This window comes from Mobula birostris, chromosome 13 (assembly GCF_030028105.1).
Source record: "Mobula birostris isolate sMobBir1 chromosome 13, sMobBir1.hap1, whole genome shotgun sequence".
NCBI lineage: Eukaryota > Metazoa > Chordata > Chondrichthyes > Myliobatiformes > Myliobatidae > Mobula > Mobula birostris.
Genome location: NC_092382.1, coordinates 2,987,905 through 3,007,009, shown reverse-complemented (window position 1 = coordinate 3,007,009; position 19,105 = coordinate 2,987,905). Strand labels below are relative to the sequence as shown.

At 44.4% G+C, this 19,105-nt stretch overlaps 1 protein-coding gene across 1 annotated transcript in view; it reads right to left on the bottom strand.

The window, feature by feature from the left end:
* Positions 1 to 16,611, bottom strand: part of LOC140208221 (NACHT, LRR and PYD domains-containing protein 3-like) — a 60,916-nt gene extending 44,305 nt beyond the window's left edge. The window contains exons 1-6 of the mRNA XM_072276730.1: positions 16,477 to 16,611; positions 10,573 to 10,669; positions 6,569 to 7,144; positions 5,827 to 5,993; positions 2,999 to 3,170; positions 2,827 to 2,892 (exon numbers count right to left, since the gene is read on the bottom strand). Of these exons, the coding sequence (XP_072132831.1) occupies positions 2,827 to 2,892; positions 2,999 to 3,170; positions 5,827 to 5,993; positions 6,569 to 7,144; positions 10,573 to 10,582 (991 nt within the window). The 5' untranslated portion in view covers positions 10,583 to 10,669; positions 16,477 to 16,611. The remainder of the gene's footprint in view (positions 1 to 2,826; positions 2,893 to 2,998; positions 3,171 to 5,826; positions 5,994 to 6,568; positions 7,145 to 10,572; positions 10,670 to 16,476) is intronic.
* Positions 16,612 to 19,105: the final 2,494 nt, after the last annotated feature.

The window sequence follows — 19,105 nt, the reverse complement described above, 5'->3', positions numbered from 1 at the left end:
CAAATGTTTTTTGATAGACAATATTACACTGAAAGATTTCTGCTTTCCACAGGTTTTGAAATAGAATTACATAATCTGTTATCTGTTGTTCATAACCGAACGGTATTTTTTCTGCTGTCCTGTGAGTATATTGTGGTTATCTAAGTGAGTTGTTATTAGTTACCGGATGCACGATGCTACAATTATATAATTGTCTTAATATTATTAAGAGCCAATAATAACATAGTAGGTGATCATTCAGTAGTCTTATAAATGCAGTATTGAAGCTGTCCCTGAGGCTGGTGGTACACACCTTCAGTCTTTATATCTTCTGCCCCATGGCTGTATGAAAGAGAGAATGTTTGAGGTGGTTTGGGGTTCAGCAGAGCCAAGAAGGGCCAAAAGACCTGTTTCTGTGCTGTAGTTTTTTTTATGGTTTCTATGGTTTCTAAACAACATCCATGTGTAACTTCATCCATCACCTTTGTCACATCCTGCAGGAACTCAATCAAGTTGTCAAGACGCAAATCCCATCCAAAGCTTTTAATGATTATGGACCTGTATTCCCAGATCACTTTGCTCTACCGCACTCCTCAGTGCCCTACTGGTAACTGTATAAGACCGGCCCTGCTTGGTCTTTCCAAAGTGCAACACGTCACGCTTGTCTGCAATCTGCCCAATTTATTCTTAAATGTTAAAAAAGAACCCGCATTTACCACCTCGTCTGGCAGCTCATTCCACACTCCCACCACTCTGTGTGAAGAAGCCCCCACTAATGTTCCCTTTAAACTTTTCCCCCCTCACCCTTAACCCATCTCCTTTGGTTTTGTTCTCTCCTTGCCTTGGTGGAAAAAGCCTGCTTGCACTCACTCTGTCTATACCCATCATAATTTTATATACCTCTATCAAATCTCCCCTCATTTTTCTATGCTCCAGGGAATAAAGTCCTAACCTATTCAACCTTTCTCTGTAACTGAGTTTCTCAAGGCCCAGCAACATCCTTGTAAACCTTCTCTGCACTCTTTCGACCTTATTAATATCCTTCCTGTAATTTGTTGACCAAAACTGGACACAATGCTCGAGATTCGGCCTCACCAATGCCTTGTACAACCTCATCATAAAATTCCAGCTCTTATATTCAATACTTTGATTAATAAAGGCCAATATACCAAAAGCTCTCTTTACGACCCTATCTACCTGTGACGCCACTTTTAGAGAATTTTGTATCTGTATTCCCAGATACCTGTTCTACTGCACTCCTCAGTGCCTTACCATTAACCCTATATGTTCTACCTTGGTTTGTCCTTCCAAAGTGCAATACCTCACACTTGTCTGTATTAAACTCCATCTGCCATTTTTCAGCCCATTTTTCCAGCTGGTCCAAGTCCCTCTGCAAGCTTTGAAAACCTTTCTCACTGTCCACTACACCTCCAATCTTTGTATCATCAGCAAATTTGCTGATCCAATTTACGACATTATCATCCAGATCATTGATAGAGATGACAAATAACAATGGACCCAGCACTGATCCCTGTGGCACACCACTAGTCACAGGTCTACTTGTATATTGGTAGAGTCTTTGACAAGGTCCCACATGGGAGGCTCATACAGAAAATTAATATGCTTGGGAACTGTGGGGAATTATCCTCGCTGGCGGGGATGCACACTGGGAGAAACATCTTAGCTGGCGGGCGGTGAATCTGTGAAATTATTGTCATGGACTGCTGAGGAAGACACGTCATTGGATATAGTTAAAATGCAGGTTGATATGTTCCTGATTAGGAAGAGCGTCAACATTTACAGAAGGCGGGATAATGGGGTTGAGAGGATTTGCGTAGCAAAATCACTGAGCCGATTGGCTTAATTCTGCTCCTAAGTCTTATGATTTTAGGGTGCATCTGGAGTATTGTATTCACTTCTGATTGTCCAGCTTTTAGAAGGATTGGAGAGGGTGCAGAACAGGTTTATCAGGGTGTTGCCTGGATTCGGTGGCATGTGCTACAAGTGGAGGTTTGATAAACTTGGTTTGTTTACTCTGGAGTTAGAATAGAGATCTGACAGAGGTACACAAGTTTGAGAGATAAGATTTGGGTCGACAGCCTGTATTTTGTTTGTTATTTTTTTACATAAGACTGGTGTCTAATATCAGAGGGCATTTGGTTAAGATGAGATGTGGGAAATTTACAGCAATTGTGAGTGTTTTTTTTTTCATAGAGTTCTGGTACCTGGAATTTACTACCTGAGTCATGTTGAAGGCAACTATGTTAGATATACATGAATGTACAGCAAATGCAAGCATATGGTCAATAATATAAGAAAGGATACCAAAGTATTTTTTTTAAACTTTCCCAGATATATAAAGAGTAAAAAAACAGGAGAGGTTCGATATTGGACCGCTGAAAAATGATGTTGTAGCTGCAGTAACGGGTGAAAAGGAAATACCAGACAAACTCTATAGAAGTCACTAGCGGAATTACAAAAAGTAATGAACACCAGTGAACAGAATTGTGTGTTGTGCTATTACAAAGGAAAAGGGGCTTGGAAGATGAAAGGTCTGAAGATATAAGAGTCACCTGGACTGGGTCGTACAGTGTATCAGGAGCCTGCCTGGGGTGTGTGGGCATTCCCAGAGCGTTAGGACCTGGAGTGAAGGCTTCAGCAGAACCAACAGATGGATTAATGGAAAAATAAAATGTAGAATATTCAGGCTGCAAAGAGAAATACTTTGAATTGTTACTTCAATCCAGAGATCAGCGAATGGCTAATGGTGAATTTTGATTCCCAGGTTTTGCCAAGTCACAGACTAACACTTGAGATGTGGTTTGAACTGAGCATTTCATCACTCACCTATCAGTTGAGTGGGTAATTCAGATAACCCTTGGGCGATGTTCATGTATTCCTGTGGATCAGGACCTGTTTAAATATAAAAAGAATCCATGGAAACAGAGCTAAAATAATTAAAATAACTAAAATGTTTATTTCAATGTGCCTTTGTGTTCAGTGCATGTTTTTAACGTACCGAGCTCCTGTATTTCCCTCAGTATTCTGTCCAACTTCGGTAACTCAGTCCTCCACGTCACAAAGGATTCCCACATCGCCCTCCGGGCCCGGGAGCCTTTACCCATCACCAAACTGAGGAAGAGTCTGGAACTCTCTGTCCGGTTTCCCTTCTCTGTCAGTTCAGTGACTTTCTAGAAAAGGAAAGTAATAAATTTACTGTGAAGCAGACATACAGACAGACATGGAGAATGTGCAGGAAAATATCTGTTCATCGTCCCAGTAGCTTCAGAAATGATGCAGTCACTGGGCTGTTGCCTGATCCTCCCTGGGTTCAGTCGTTAACAAAGAAACTCTAGCTGAGGGAACTTCTAAATCAATATTGTGAAAGAATAAGGATCTACTGACACCCTGCAGTATATTCAACGTGATTAATTTACTTATCCATCAATGTGTAACATTACATCAAAAAGATGTGACAACAAGAACGGAAGAGAGGGAGAGCGAGGGAGCAAAAAATGGATGGTGGGCATCACTGAATCGTGGCTGAAAGATCATATTTGGGTGCTCACATCCAAGGATAAATATTTAATCGAAAGGAGAGGCAGGTGGGTGAAAGGGTTGGGTTGACTCTGTTGTCATAAAAAATGAAATGTGCTTCTAAAGAAGTGATAGCAGATTGGACGGTGTAGTTGTTAAGATACTGTGTAGGAAAGAAAATGACCCTGATGGAACAGTAACCAGGATGTGGGATACACATTCCAGTGGGAGAGAGAAGAGGCATGTAAAGATTTCAATGTTAAAATAGTCATGGGGAATTTCAATATGCAGGTAGCTTTGGAAAATCAGGTCGGTGTTGAATCCCAAGTGAGGGAATTTATAGAATGCCTATGAGATGGCTTTTGAGAGAAGCCTATGGTTGAGTCCACTATAGGAAAGGCAAATCTGGATTCAGTGTTGTGTATTGCACCAGATTTGATTGGGAAGCTTAAGGTAAATAAACCCCTAAGAGGCAGTGATCATAAAATAGCAGAACTCACACTGCAGTTTGAGAGGGAGAAGGTAAAAGTTAGATGTATCAGTTTACACTGGAATAAATGAATTACAGAGAAATGAGAGAGGAGCTGGGCAAAAATAAATTGGAAGAGGCAACAACCAAGCAGGAATAAAGTATGACTATGACTATGACTAGGAATAGATGAAGATTCTGGGAGTGATTCAGAAGGCACAGGTAGAGGTAGATAATCCCAAATATGAAGAATTATTCCAAAGGCAGGATGATCAACCGTGGCTGACGAGGAAGTCAATGCAGCACAAAAGCAAAGGAGAGGGTATAGAGTATAGCAAAACATAATGGAAAACAGAAGGACTGGGAGGCTTTTACTAACCAGCAGAAAGCAACGAAAAGCCGTAAGTAGAGAGAATATGAAATATGAAGGTAGGCTAGCTAATAATGTAAAATAGCTTACCAAATATATGCCCTTTCAGGACAACCTATTGATTTTTGGTGTCATGCGATATCAGCTTTGTGCGTGGTAGTTCCTGTCTAACCAATCTGAATGTTGAACCAGGAAGTTACCGGGAAAGTTGATGAATGGAAGGAAGTGGGTGTTGTCTGAATGGACTTTAGCCCAGCATTTGACAAGGCACTGCAGAGGAGGGTGGGGACTCTTTGAATGACAGGTGATGCTCAGCCTGGTGAAATAAATGGGAGGTCAGATGATACAGACCTCAGACACATGATCTGGACACTGAATGAGCATTGCTGTGCCCGCAGAGAAAGTGGATTTTGGAGGATCAATCAGGCGGATCGATCCAAATTGCTATTCCAGTTTGAAGGAAAAGGGGTTGACTGGTGGGGAGCTGTCTCTGTGTCCACCCTCGCCTGGGTGATAGCTCCACCACAGAAGACCGGTCCCCCTGGTTAAAGTCACAGTCGGTGACTTGTGAAGCATTTCGGACGACGACGAGAAGATCGACTGCATCAGCTCACCTGAAGACTCAACTCTGTCTCTCTCTCTCTCCCCATCACTACTCAACTAAATACCACGAACTGAACTGAACTGAACTTTACTCAACATCGTAAGACCGTATCTTTTTACCCCTAGACTTAAAGAAACTTGGTTTTTCATACATATATATTCCACACTTACTTTAATATATAATCATTGCTAACCTGTGTGATTTATTTACTTTGATATTACTGTATTGCGTAGTAACTAATAAATATTATTAGTGTATAACAATACGAGACTCCAAAGTGGTTTCCATTTCTGTTGGTTTCTTTATCCCTGTCATGGGGTACATGACAATAGGCAGTTTCAGTAGACCAGCATGGAATAGATGGGCCAAAGAGCCTGTTTCTGTGCTGTACTTTCCTATGACGATGACAAGTCAGCCACTCATTGTTCAGGAACTCAGACGGAGACTAGACCAGCTGTGGTTAGCAGGTTTCCCTCCCTCAAGTACCACAGTGAAGTCAGTTGGCCCAATTTACAATCTGACAGTTTAATATTCATCCTGGATTAAGGAGCTCAGCTGAATTTGACTGACGGTCCCGATAAGACGTGAAATTAGTTTTAGACTGAATGTCTGTTCAACAGTCCAGATATGCAGCCACTGCTCGTATATCACACTGATAAATACAGCAGGTGTGAGAGGAAAAGGTGACGCTGAACCTGTAGCTCCCAGTGCTCCCCACCTTAACAGCTGAAACCAGATCGGCTGGAGACCATCAGAGATCAACATCTCCATTGCCACGTAGAACTCCTAGAACGTGCAGGAGATGAATATTAATCAATATTCCCTCTGATACCAGCAGTTCGGTGACAATATACTAAATACACTCACCTCATTTTCTTCTCTACTGAAATGTCCCTCCTTTGTCAACATCCAACCGAGTCTCTCAACCTTTTCTTCAATCGCTTGTTTAAGTCTGTCTCTGTAGAACTTTGTCAGCTGGTACAGTCGATATTCCTCTCCCTGTGCCAGGAGGTCAGAGATTGTAAACTCTGGCTCTGCAAATATAAAAAGTGAATGTAGTCACAAACTCAAATATCACCTGTCTCCACCGCTCTCACCCAACCCAACAAACCAGTCATGTCAACAACCTCAGTGTTCACCTGCCTTCATCTGGAAACATGGATTTTATCCTAATCTCTGACACTGGACTAAAACTGAACCATCAATGCGCTAGACATGACGTTACCAGAAGGACCACATTTACTAGAAACCTGTTTCTCCCACCGTCCCACCCACTCACCCATCGCGGTTTAAGATTGGCAATAAATGTTGGGACTGCCAATGATAGTCGCTTCCCAGAGATACTCTCTCCATCCTGGCGAATACATTTCCCACAACTGTTATCCTGGAAATACGCTCTTATCCGGATAGCTGCGTTTCCTCTGATACACATCCTGGATATCATCAGAACAGGTAGTACATTTCCTGTAGTGCGGTAACGGGTGCCCCACTACACCACATGTACCACATCCACACATTTCCCCTCTCTGACCAACCCTCCAACAAGGAATCACATTTACCCTCCTCCCTGCCACATTCTGCGAAAACATTACCCTCATATTTCACTCACCCACTCCCTGTTGGGGACTTGACAATTCCGTGTTTAATGAGCTTCTGGGCTGACAGACAGTCGTCTCACTTGTACCAGTTCCAGGGTTCTGCTCAGTGTCTCTGACGTCACTGTCTCTGGGCTGACAGACAGTCGCCTCACTTGTACCAGTTCCAGGGTTCTGCTCAGTGTCTCTGACGTCACTGTCTCTGGGCTGACAGACAGTCGCCTCACTTGTACCAGTTCCAGGGTTCTGCTCAGTGTCTCTGACGTCACTGTCTCTGGGCTGACAGACAGTCGTCTCACTTGTCCTGGTTCCAGGGTCCTGATCAGTGTCTCTGACGTCACTGTCTCTGGGCTGACAGACAGTCGCCTCACTTGTACCGGTTCCAGGGTTCTGATCAGTGTCTCTGACGTCACTGTCTCTGGGCTGAATTTGCTCCACTTCCGCTGCGGCCGGACCGCATTCCATTGGGACATTGCTCTCAATCTGACCCTGTTTTGGTACCTTGCTTCCCGTGTCCCGATCATCTTCCCTCGATGAGTTGCCTGGTAAAAACCTCTTGAGTACTTTCCGTACCCGATTTAATTTCCCACCTGAAGTAAATGATGAATAGCAGGTTTAGAGTGATTTATACTCGAGCAAGGATTCACAATGGGTGCCTGCAATGGAGCCGAGACTCCGGCTGACCAGATTTGGAGTGGGACTGTGCTGGTCAATGTGAACCACACTTCCTGCTAGGTGACCATCCCGATAAACCAGTGTCTGGACACATCCACTCCCAGGAAAAAACTGGATAGACACAGTAATACTGATCATCGACTACGCATTAGTTGAACACACTGATAACCAGCGGTTATTAATGGAACAGCATCAGGTGATACGGGGAATTATCACTGGGATTATCTTTCATAAACATAAATCTCCCTGGGTCACAAACTGTCCAGTCACCTGTGTCACTCACAAACAATCCACTGGATTACTCATGGTCCGATCCTCTAGATCACACGTTCTCCGTTTGCTTTGTCTTACATTGTCTTGTCCCCTGGGTCACAGACTGACCATTGCCTTGATGCCTGGTCCCCTGGGTCCCATCCCGTCACCTGGAGGATGATTGTCATGTAACAACTATACAAGTCATTGGCAAAGGGAGCGTCTTGGCGTGCAGTTCTCGTAGCTAAACTTAAAGTCTCACCGAGAGAGCTTTGCGTTCATTTGCGGTTGCTGATCTATAGGATGGATGTGATTCAGCTGGAAAGAGTGTCGAGGAGATTGTCAAGTATGTTACTGGATGGAGCTGCTTGGTTTTTGTGTGATATGTTTCGGCTGGGACAGTTTGCCCTGGATCATGGGAGCTTGAAGGGTGACCTTACACACGTACATAAAGTAATCAGGGGTGCAGAGAGGGTGGATAGTCATAATATGTTTCCCAGGTTAGGGGAGTTTGAGACTCGAGGGCAAGAATTTAAAAGGGACTGAAGGGGCATCTTTTCACGTGGCGGGTGATGAGTATAAATTGCACGCAGTCAGAGGAGGCTGTAAACACAAATAAAAGGATTCGTTTCCAGGCTGTAATCTCTGCTTTATTCCACCTGGAATCACAGAGTTGAGCACAATCACACTGCCCACCGGAGACAGAGACAGTTGGTCATTGGTTATACCGGGTCTCCCATCAGAGGCACTGGGAATTTAAATTCAGGTAGCAGATCATCTCAAGAGGGAAATATTGAGAACTCACTTTCACCATTTGGCCACAGACCAGACATGGATTGGGATATTAAAACAAAATCAGAATCAGGTTTATTATGACCGGCATGTGATGTGAAATTTGTTAATTTAGCAGCAGCAGCTCAATGCAATACATAATCTAGCAGAGAAAAAAATAATACTGAATAAAAAAAATAAACAAGTAAACCAATTACGGATATTGAATAGATTTTTTAAAAACTTGCAAAAACAGAAAGACTGTATATTAAAAAAAAACTAAGGTAGTGTCCAGAGATTTAATGTCCATTTAGGAATCGGATGGTAGAGGGGAAGAAGCTGTTCCTGAATCACTGACTGTGTGCCTTCAGGCTTCTGTACCTGCTTTCTGATGGTAACGGTGAGAAAATGGCATGCCCTGGGTGCTGGAGGTCCTGCATAATGGACGCTGCCTTTCTAAGACACCGCTCCCTGAAGTTGTCCTGGGTACTTTGTAGATTCATACCCAAGATGGAGCTGACCAGATTTACAACTTCCTGCAGCTTCTTTCGGTCCTGTGCAGTAGCCCCTCCATACCAGACAGTGATACACCAAACCAGACCACAAGTTTATCTAAAATTGAGTGTCTCCCGGTCCTCAGCCATTTCCAAGGCTGGCAATGTTCTCGGCTCGGTTACAGAAAACAGAGTTCGGAAAATTTCCCTCATCTACTTTGCGCATCGAGGGGGGAGTTGATAGCTGCCCTGCCAAAACCTGAAATGTTGTATCATCACACAATCTCTGAGATCCCAGAAATGCTCTTATCACCTGTTTCTGAATTTTATAAATAAAAGTTGGAGATGTCTTTCACCTCTAAACAGGCCGATGTGCAACAAACCCTGAACCTGGACGTTTACGTAACAAACAACACCGCCGTCACCTTCCTGTTTGTGTTTCACTCTCAACCTGCTGATTCAGGGTCTCCGGCTCCTTTCACTCAGGTGGAGCTTTGCCTGGTGAACTGAGTCATTCGACCATTACTGGTGTCAGGTCCCTGTGCTGGGACTGTTGGACTGATCAATTACACAAAGCTGCTTTACCAGTGGGATCAATGACACTTTTCTCTGCCCTGTTAGCACCTGTGTAAGTTTCTTCATCTGAACTGTTAACCATATAACAATTACAGCACGGAAACAGGCCACCTCGGCCCTTCTAGTCCATGCCGAACTCTTACTCTCACCTAGTCCCACCAACCTGCACTCAGCCCATAACCCTCCATTCCTTTCATGTCCATATATCTATCCAATTTGTTTTAAACGACAACATCGAACCTGCCTCAACCACTTCTGCTGGAGGCTCGTTCCACACAGCTACCATTCTCTGAGTAAAGAAGTTCCCCCTCATGTTACCCCTAAACTTCTGCCCTTTAACTCTCAACTCATGTCCTCTTGTTTGAATCTCCCCTATTCTCAATGGAAAAAGCCTATCCACATCAACTCTATAAATCCCCCTCATAATTGTAAACACCTCCATCAAGTCCCCCCTCAACCTTCTACGCTCCAAAGACTAAAGACCTGACTTGTTCAACCTTTCTCTGTAACTTAGGAGATGAAACCCAGGCAACATTTTAGTAAATCTCCTCTACACTCTCTGAACTTTATTGACATCTTTCCTATAATTTGGTGACCAGAACTGTACATAATACTCCAAATTTGGCCTAACCAATGCCTTATACAATTTCAACATTACATCCCAACTCCTATACTCAATGCTGTGATTAATAAAGGCCAGCATACCAAAAGCCTTCTTCACCACCCTATCCACATGAGATTCCACCTTCAGGGAACTATGCACCATTATTCCTAGATCACTCTGTTCTACTGAATTCTTCAATGCCCTACCATTTACCATGTCCTATTTTGATTAGTCCTACCAAAATGTAGCACCTCACATTTTTCAGCATTAAACTCCATCTGACATCTTTCAGCCCAGTCTTATAACTGGCCTAAGTCTCACTGCAAGCTTTGAAAATGTACTTCATTATCCACAATGCCATCTATCTTAGTATCATTTGCATACTTACTAATCCAATTTACCACCTCATCATCCAGATCATTAATATATATGACAAACAACACTTGATCCACTACAGATCCCTGAGGCACACCGCTACACACCGTCCTCCAATCTGACACACAGTTATCCACCACTACTCTCTGGCGTCTCCCATCTAGCCACTGCTGAATCCATTTTACTATTTCGATATTAATGCCTAACGATTGAACCTTCGATGTGCAGCTACAGGGCAGAAGTTTAATGATAAAGATCCCAGTGAACATACCTGTAGCCATTCTGATTCTGACTGACGATTGTCGATTGTCGTCGTCTTGTTCACACTTTGGTCGCGGTGCAGGACAGCTCCCCCTGCTGGTGATGCCCTGAATTACACACAACAAGCAGACAGTGAGTCAGAGAGAGTAGGATTACTTTGCAAATGTGACAGTATCACCACCCTGTGTATCAGAGCAGCAGTTTGCTTAGGGAACAAACATTCCCTGTTAACATCAACTCCCACACCATGTCTGTATGTCTGTCCAGTGATATCTGGCGAATCTTACTGATAGAGTCACAGAGCAACAGAGCACAGACACAGACCCTTCAGCCCAATGAGGCAATGCTGACCACAGTGCCCACAGAGATGGTCCCAATTTCCTGTGTCAGGCCCATTTCACTCCTGGCCTCTTCACTCCATCTACACATCCCAACTGCTATCGTCACAATCACTGTCTATCTCATTGGTAACTCTGAAGCAAAGCATTCATTAAGCACCTCGCCTATCACCGCATCCTCCAGGCACATTTCCTCCCTTGCTCCTGTGTAGTCCTACGCTCAGTCTATTCATCCTCCTCTTCTTTTCCCACATGCAGAACGCCTTTGGCTTTCCTTCGTCCTGCTTCTCAAGGACTTTTCAAGTTCCTTCGACCTCTAAGTCACTTCTTAAGCTCCTTCCAGGCTACGTTATAATTCTCTGGAGCCTTGCTTGGATGTTGCTTCCTAAACCTAAATAATGCTTCCTTTTCCCTCTTGCTTAAATGTTCTCATCTCTTGTGATCACAGTTTGTTTATATAAACATTGTTTCACTGTGGGTGGAACAAATCTACCCCGAACTGCATATAAGTGTTCTTGAAACAACCTTCACATTTCCATTGTGTGTTTCCCGTTGAAAATGTTTTCCCAATTTACACTCCAAAGTTGCTCCAAATACCATTGTAACTATCCATCCACTAATTAAATACTGTCTTGTAGGGTCTGCTACTATCCTTGTCCATGACCATGATAAAAGTTGGGGTGTTGTGGTCACTGTCTCAAAAAGGTCACCCATCGTGACATCTGTCACCTGACCAGCATCATTGCCTCATACTAGATGCAGTATGGCAACTCCTCCAGTTAGCCCATCCACATACTGTGTCAAGAATCCTTCCTGGACACACAACACATTCTGCCTCATTGACACATTTTGGAGCGAGGAGGTGCAATCAAAATCAGGAAAGTTGAGGTCAACAGTGATAACAACCTTGTTGCTTTTGCACCTTTCCCAACGCTGCCAAGTTATCTGCTCTCATTATCCCCGTGGCTTTGGGGGAGGCCTATAGAATACTCCCAGAATGATAGCCCCCTTTCCGTTTCTGACTTTCACCCACATTGATGTCCTCTGTGTATGTCGCTGTGATACCATCCCTAATTAGTACAGAGAATTCTCCCCCGTTCACCCCCCCCCCGCCCATATGTATTATGAAACAACTAAAACCTGGAGCATCAAACACCAATCCTGCCCTTGTAACAGTCAGGTCTGTGTAATGGTGATAACATGCCATCCATTGCTCGGATTTCCAGAAACTGCAGATTTTCTCTCTTTTTTTTGATAGGTCATCGTTCAGTCATGGTACAAGTCATAATACATAGTAGAATTAGGTAAAACGGTCATTCTAGTCTGCTCCATAATCAATCATGAAGCATTATTTTTCCAACACTGTATTGTTGCTTCCCTGCTATAATACTCAACCCATTTAGCAATCCAGAACATAAATATACCTAACGACAGCCTCCACCACCCTCTGTGGCATCAAATTCCACAGATGAACCAACATTTGGCTGAAGTAATTGCTCTCACCTCAGTTTTAAAGTGAAGCTTCTTTATTCTGAGGCAGCACTCTCAGATCCCAGACTCTCCGTCTAATCAAGACACCCTCTCCATTCCCACTGCATCCAGACTTGCTGTTATTCAGTTGGTGTAAATAATCACCCCTGCCCTAACTTCCACCCCCGCTCCCCACCACCAAACCCCAACCACCATCGCTCTGAACTCCACTGAACACAGGCCCAGGTCCATCAAATACTCCACATGCATAATGCTTATTCTTCAGATTATTCTTGTGAACCTTGTTATCAACAGCTGTACTGAATACATTTCCGGGGAAAACAGGACAATTGGTACCAGGATAATGTACTGGGAAAAGCTGTGCCTTCTTTACTCTTCTGTCAACTCTCACAAAATGTTCCAGGGTGAATGTAATACAGATAAACTGGAATCACTAGAAATGCTCAGCAGGTAAGGAACAGCTGTGGGGAGAGGAAAAAAGTTAGCAATTCGGTTTCCTAACCTTTCATCAGAATGGATTCAAACATCATCCAGTTTTTAGTGGAAAATCTTGGGTTGTTCTCCATGGAGTGGTAGGGACTGAGGGAAGATCGGATGGAGGTTTATAAGATTATGAAAGACATAGATAGAGTAGACGGGGAGTATTGTTTCACTGTTTAGAAATGTCTAATACCAGAGGACATGCAATGACGGTGTGAGGGAGTAGTTGCAAAGGAAATGTTAGGGTAAGTTTTTCTACTCAGAGAGGTGTGGATGCCTGGAATGCATTGTCTGTTATGGTGGTGGAAGCCAACACATTGGAAGCTATTAAGAGATGTTTAGGTAGGCACATGGGTGTGAGGAAGATTGAGAGGATATGGACATTGTGTACGTAGGTGTCATTATTTTTTTTGGGGGGGGGTTTGATTTACTTTTTATCTGGTTTTGCACACCATTGTGGCCGATGCGCCTGTTCCTGTGATGTACTGTTCCATTTTCTGTTCTATCTTCAGCATCTTGAGTTTCCCTTTGACTCCCACCAGCAGATAGACAGTTGACAGTGAGGGGGAATTTCCAAAAGTGAATTGAATTCTGAAACCCCGGTCTATTTCTACTGGGGCAAACACAAAATAGCGTATATAATCACAGCCTCTCCCTGCGAGGGATGGAATGGGAACTCATTCTCTGCTTTGCTTCAGAACTTCAGAACCTCAGAACCAAACATCTGAGCACAGAACAGAAATACTCGCTCAACATCTCATAAACCCGGACAACCTGATCCCCTGATTCATTTTATCTGGGTGAAAACGTGTGGTATTCCAGGATCCAACCTCAGAGGGTCACAGCCCACACCCAGAGCCTCACACATCTTTTCCACATATCACATTGGGTGTTTCCACATCTCACACTGACAGACTCACGCTACCAATATCCAGCCCCTGGAGACGTCTGCTTCACTGCGGAAGGAGGAACATCCAGCCACATCTGTAAAAGCACCAACGTAGACCGAAGCCCAAACACTACCAGTTCCATATTCCTGGAGCCCCCATCCCAAGATTGTATCTCAAGCACCAACTCTCCCAGGGCTCTTTGCTGCCGGTAATATGCGGCAGTGTCTCAGCTAATCCCAGTTCAATCTTCTTGCTGCGTGGGATCTCGCCCAGTACAGCTGGCTGCCATGTTTCCTGCAGTGTAGCAGGAACAAAATGTAAAATTATAAAGTAGAAAATGCTGGGAACTCAGTTCATCAGACTACATCTCTGAAAGGACAAATGGTGGAAGACCCAGTTTCAGAACTGAGACTGTTCGAGATGCTGCCTATCTGCTGAGCGTTTCCAGTATTTTCTCCTCCTTACTTTGAATTTCCTGCAACTGTAGTATTCTCTCCCTCCTCGTTTTAATGCACAGATAGTAACTGATTGTAAAATATCAACAACACCCTAAACTGTAAATGCCACCCCACCCCAAACCATTTGTTAGTTCTCAGTTCATCCTGACCCTGGTGTAATACATCCCATACAGTCAATACTCACAGCATCCTTTCCTCCCACTGTCACTCTGTTACATTTGCTCCTGAGGCCACTGTCTCTACGCTGAGAGGCGGTGACCACAGAGCGATAAAAAGTGCAGCACTTGCTGCAGCTCTGACGGGCTGTTACCCTGGAAACAGAGGAAGTGGCTCACCGAAAATAACCGAAAAAGGAAATAACAAACTCAACATCAGATGCTGTGAGTTTCATTTTGACAAAGATTAACACTGCAGCCATTTTGTAACGGGGAAACTAAAATTGAAATGGCTGCTTTTACCCTGCCACCTGCTGTGTTCAATTAAACCTCTGGTAGCTCCAGCTATCAAAAACCCAATCCTGGAAAAGATGTAAATCAAATCTTCGCAATGAAGACAAAATTTAGAAGAGAGTTTGCTGAAATATATCATTGTGGCATTGGGACACAGGCTGGACAGAGATTGAACAAAATGGTTGATAGATATCATTGATGTGGTGGGATACAGACTGGACAGAGATTGAACAGTGGGTTGATATATATCATTCAGTTGGTGGGATTCAGACTGGACAGAGGTTGAACCAGATGGGCAGGGAATGAGCAGATGGAACCCGGTGGGAGAAGGAATCAAGTGCACTCTCCGATGGTCGTCCAGTAATACACAGACACTGAAATAATAGTACACACTACTAGATAACAGATTCCAATATAACAAAGCCAGAGCAAACAATAGCCCTGGAGGAACGTTGTTTTCTTTTTACTGTGTACTGTCCCAGCAGCTTATGGTCGAAATGACAATAAACTTGACTTGACTAAGAAGTTCGGTATTTGTCGTTTCCCACCCTACACGCTTCATCAGTGCTCCGGAGAAAGTATCCCATCCCGATACCGCACAGCTTAATACAACTACTGTCTACCGCTCTTCCTTTAACTGAATGAAGTAGCGGAGAACTGTGGACACAGCTGAGCACATCATAGAAACCAACCTCCCCTCCATGGACTCAGTCGACACTTCCCGCTGCCTCAGTAAAGCAGCCAACATAATGAAAGATCCCCACAACCTGAACATTCTCACTTCTCACCCTCCCACAGGGGTGAAGATAAAATAAAACAGAAACATACCATCGGGCTCAGGGACAGTGTCCATTCGGCTGTGATAAGCGAACTGAATGTTCCCCAGCGGGATGAGATGGACTCCTGACCTCACAGTCTAAATCGATCTGACCTTGCACCACATATCTACCTGCACTGCACTTCCTCTGTAACCAGAATGAGTTGTTACACTCAGATATTGTTATCTTAATGTACTGCTGTAATGTATTGATCTGTGTGGATGATACCGAAGACACGATTTTCACTCTACCTCTGTACATGTAAAACAAAATAAAGATTCCCCATTTTAATCGTGTGGAAATATTAGACGGCCTGGGTTGCTCCTTTGGAATTTCTGGAGGGAGTGTACACAATTCCGAGAAACCCAGATATATGAAAAAAACACTTAATTCCCGCATTAATAGGCTCATATATCGGGAAACACTGGCTGCATTTCGGCAAGTCGTTGGAATGGAAAGAAGATGGAACAAACTTCCCAGTCCCCCGAGAGGACGTGAGAGATCCGGATCTCACTGTCCTGTCTGAACGGGGGAAATGAAACTACTCATACACGTGGATCAGTGTCCCGAGGGTGTGATTACTCTGTTGAACCCTCGCGTCTGCAAGAACACACCAGGCCGAACGGCCGATTCCAATATGCTGGAAATATGTAAAACAGTTAAAGACCCCAGGCATCGATCCAGGTGAAGTTTGGATCCGAGACCGGGCCGGGTGATGGAGGTAAAGGCCCCCGGCTACATCTTAATGGATGTGTTCCGTCTCGGCTTCACCACCTCATCCCACTCCTGGGATCAGAACAACCGGGGCTGAGCGGCGGCTCATCTCAGGCGGTTCGGTGTTACGGTCCCATAACCCGGACCGACCCCGGCAGGTTGTGTCCAGGAAGTGGGACGAGGCCGCCAGTTCGAGGAAGTTAACGGGACGCTCTGCCCAACATCAGCACCCCCCCCACCCCACCCCACCCCACCGGGATCGACATCAGTACTCACCGATGGGAAATTGTCGGTCGCGTTCACACCTGGTGACCGGCCTCAATAGTGACCGATGAGAACTTGACCAATTTGTCCCGCAGACAGCGATCGGTTCACCGGCTCCCAGCCGACCATCCGCTTCAACAGAGAACGGATAGAACAGCACCGCCCATCCGGGGACTGTGAGAGCGGGGGCGGGGCCTTGGCAGCGGCGGGCTGAGGCGGGGGCGGGGCCTCGATAATAAAACCCCGCAGATGCTGCAGATCTGCGCTTGAAATGGGAGCGAGAAACGGGAGCACCAGACGGGTGGAGAGTCTCCCATCTGAACCGGTGACTCTGCTCCTCGCCCCTCACGCGCTCCCTGACCCACAGCTGCGTTTTACACGTTATTTTATTTTTTACACCAGCTACATTTTTAATTTTTCCCTCTTTGTCTTCCCCGTCCCCATCGCCCCACCTCCCGGTTCTCCGAGTTACGGTTTCGATTCCCATCCCGGTCCGATACACAATTGCCAACCGAACAGGAGTTGTGCAGGTTTCATGGAAATCACTTCTATGCTTATAAGCACTAATTTCTATTCACATTCCTCCAGAACCTCGCTGGACAGGAACACTGAAACATCAAGTGAGAAACAGCAGGAGGTGGCCATTCAGCCCCTCAAACCATCAACAAGATGTCGGCTTTTCTCCCATCTCAGTCAAGTGTTTTTGTCCGATCCACAGTTCCTCGATCCCTTCGGTCTCCACACATCTGCCGGCCTCTGTTTTGTGTGAAGACGATCACTGAGACTTCATCGTCTTCCAAGAATCAGTCCGGTGAATCTCTAAAACAAACACTCTCTAACTTCTTAGATAATCCTCCATGGATTTAAATTCCATTTCTGGAGCGCCATGTTGCCCCAAACACTTACTTCGCACCCCTGTCACTATTTCCACCTTCCCACCTCCCTCGTCACCTGGATCCATCTCTCCCTCCCCAGCTCTTTCCCCATCCCCACCTCTCACATCTTTTCTCTGACTATTTCCTGTCCACTCTCAGTCCAGAGGGAGGGTCCCAGCCCAAAATATTGTAAATTGATTTCCCTCCACAGATGCTGCCCGACCTATTGAGTTCCTCTGGCGTTTTGTTCTTTGGTCTGCATAACCCATGTTAGTATGGGGAGCATATTCCAGATATAATCTCAACAAAGCCCACATAATTATTACGGTAATCACTCTGGACAACAAAGGCTTTGCTTCCTCAACCTTCAGGTGTATCTTCTGAATTTTGGGCTACTGATCATGAAAACCAACATGAAGTTTTCCTACCACGCTCCATTTTTTTGAAATCACTTATGCTTATTATTTCAATTCATAATTTAAGTCAATTAAAATGTTGCCTACAATGTAAGTTGGCAAGTTTCCTATCCTGTCCAGGCATGCTTGGGCATGCTTAGGCGTCGCGGCTGCTGCACGGAAGGACAGGTTTTTGTAAATATTATTGGGTTCAGGATTGTAAGGATGGAATTTTCTATCACCAGGCACAAACATTTCTATGAAGGATTTTGATATTTGAGACAGATGTTTCCCGGAATAACTGATGCCAAGATTAAGGAAAGCACTTTTGTTGGTGCACAAGTCAAACAGGTCATCAATGACAGGCAACTTGAAGAATTTCTAGTGGGACCGGAGAAAATCACATGGAAGGCATTCAAGAAAGTTGTTGAATTTTGTTCTCGGCATCTACAGAGCACCAACCTACATGCAGCTGGTTGAAATCATACCTCAAACATATAAAACCATGAAATGCAACATGTCACTAAAGATTCATTTTCTGCATTCCCGTTTAGACTTCTTCCCTGTAAATCTCGCTGCTGTTAGTGATGAGCAGGTGAAAGGTTTCACCAGGAGATAGCGGTCATGCAGAGAAGACACCGGGGCAACTGGAATTCATCAATGCTGGCGAATTATTGTTGCACACTAAAGCGAGCAGGCTCAGACACTGAGCACAAATGAAAATCATTAACAAAATAATTTTAACTTAGTTGAACTATTGGATAGCATCAGTACCATCATGCAATTAAACACATTATATTCAATAAAAATTCATTTGTTGTTTCTCCAAATTCCTACGTGATACAAGTAGTCTGAAATTATATTTGTGTTCATCTCCAAGCAGTCTATCATCAGCAAAAAAATTCTAAGGGAGCAACACTTTTGAAAAAAAATGTTGTCCATACCTCACTTAAACACGAGAGGACCTGCAAATGCTGGAAATTCAAAGCTACACACACAAAATACTGCAGGGACTCAGCACATCAGGCAGTGTCTGTGGAAAAGTGTAAACAGTCAACATTTTCGGCAAAGAGTCTCCTTCATTACTGAGGAGGGATGGACAAGATACCTGAATAAAACTTTAGGGAGGAGAAAGAGGCGAGCTGGACGGTGCCAGTGAAGTCAAGTGTAGAACAAGTTAACGGCTGGAGAAGAGAGAATCGGACAGTGTCAATAGGAGAAAGGGAAGGAGGGGACTCAGGGGAAAGCAATAGGCTGGTGAGCAGAAATGAAAGTTCAGAGAAGGGCATAGAGGAGTGTGAGGCGTTGGACGTGTTTACTGGAAGGAGAATTCAATACTCATGTAATCGGGTTGGAGACTGCCCAGATGGA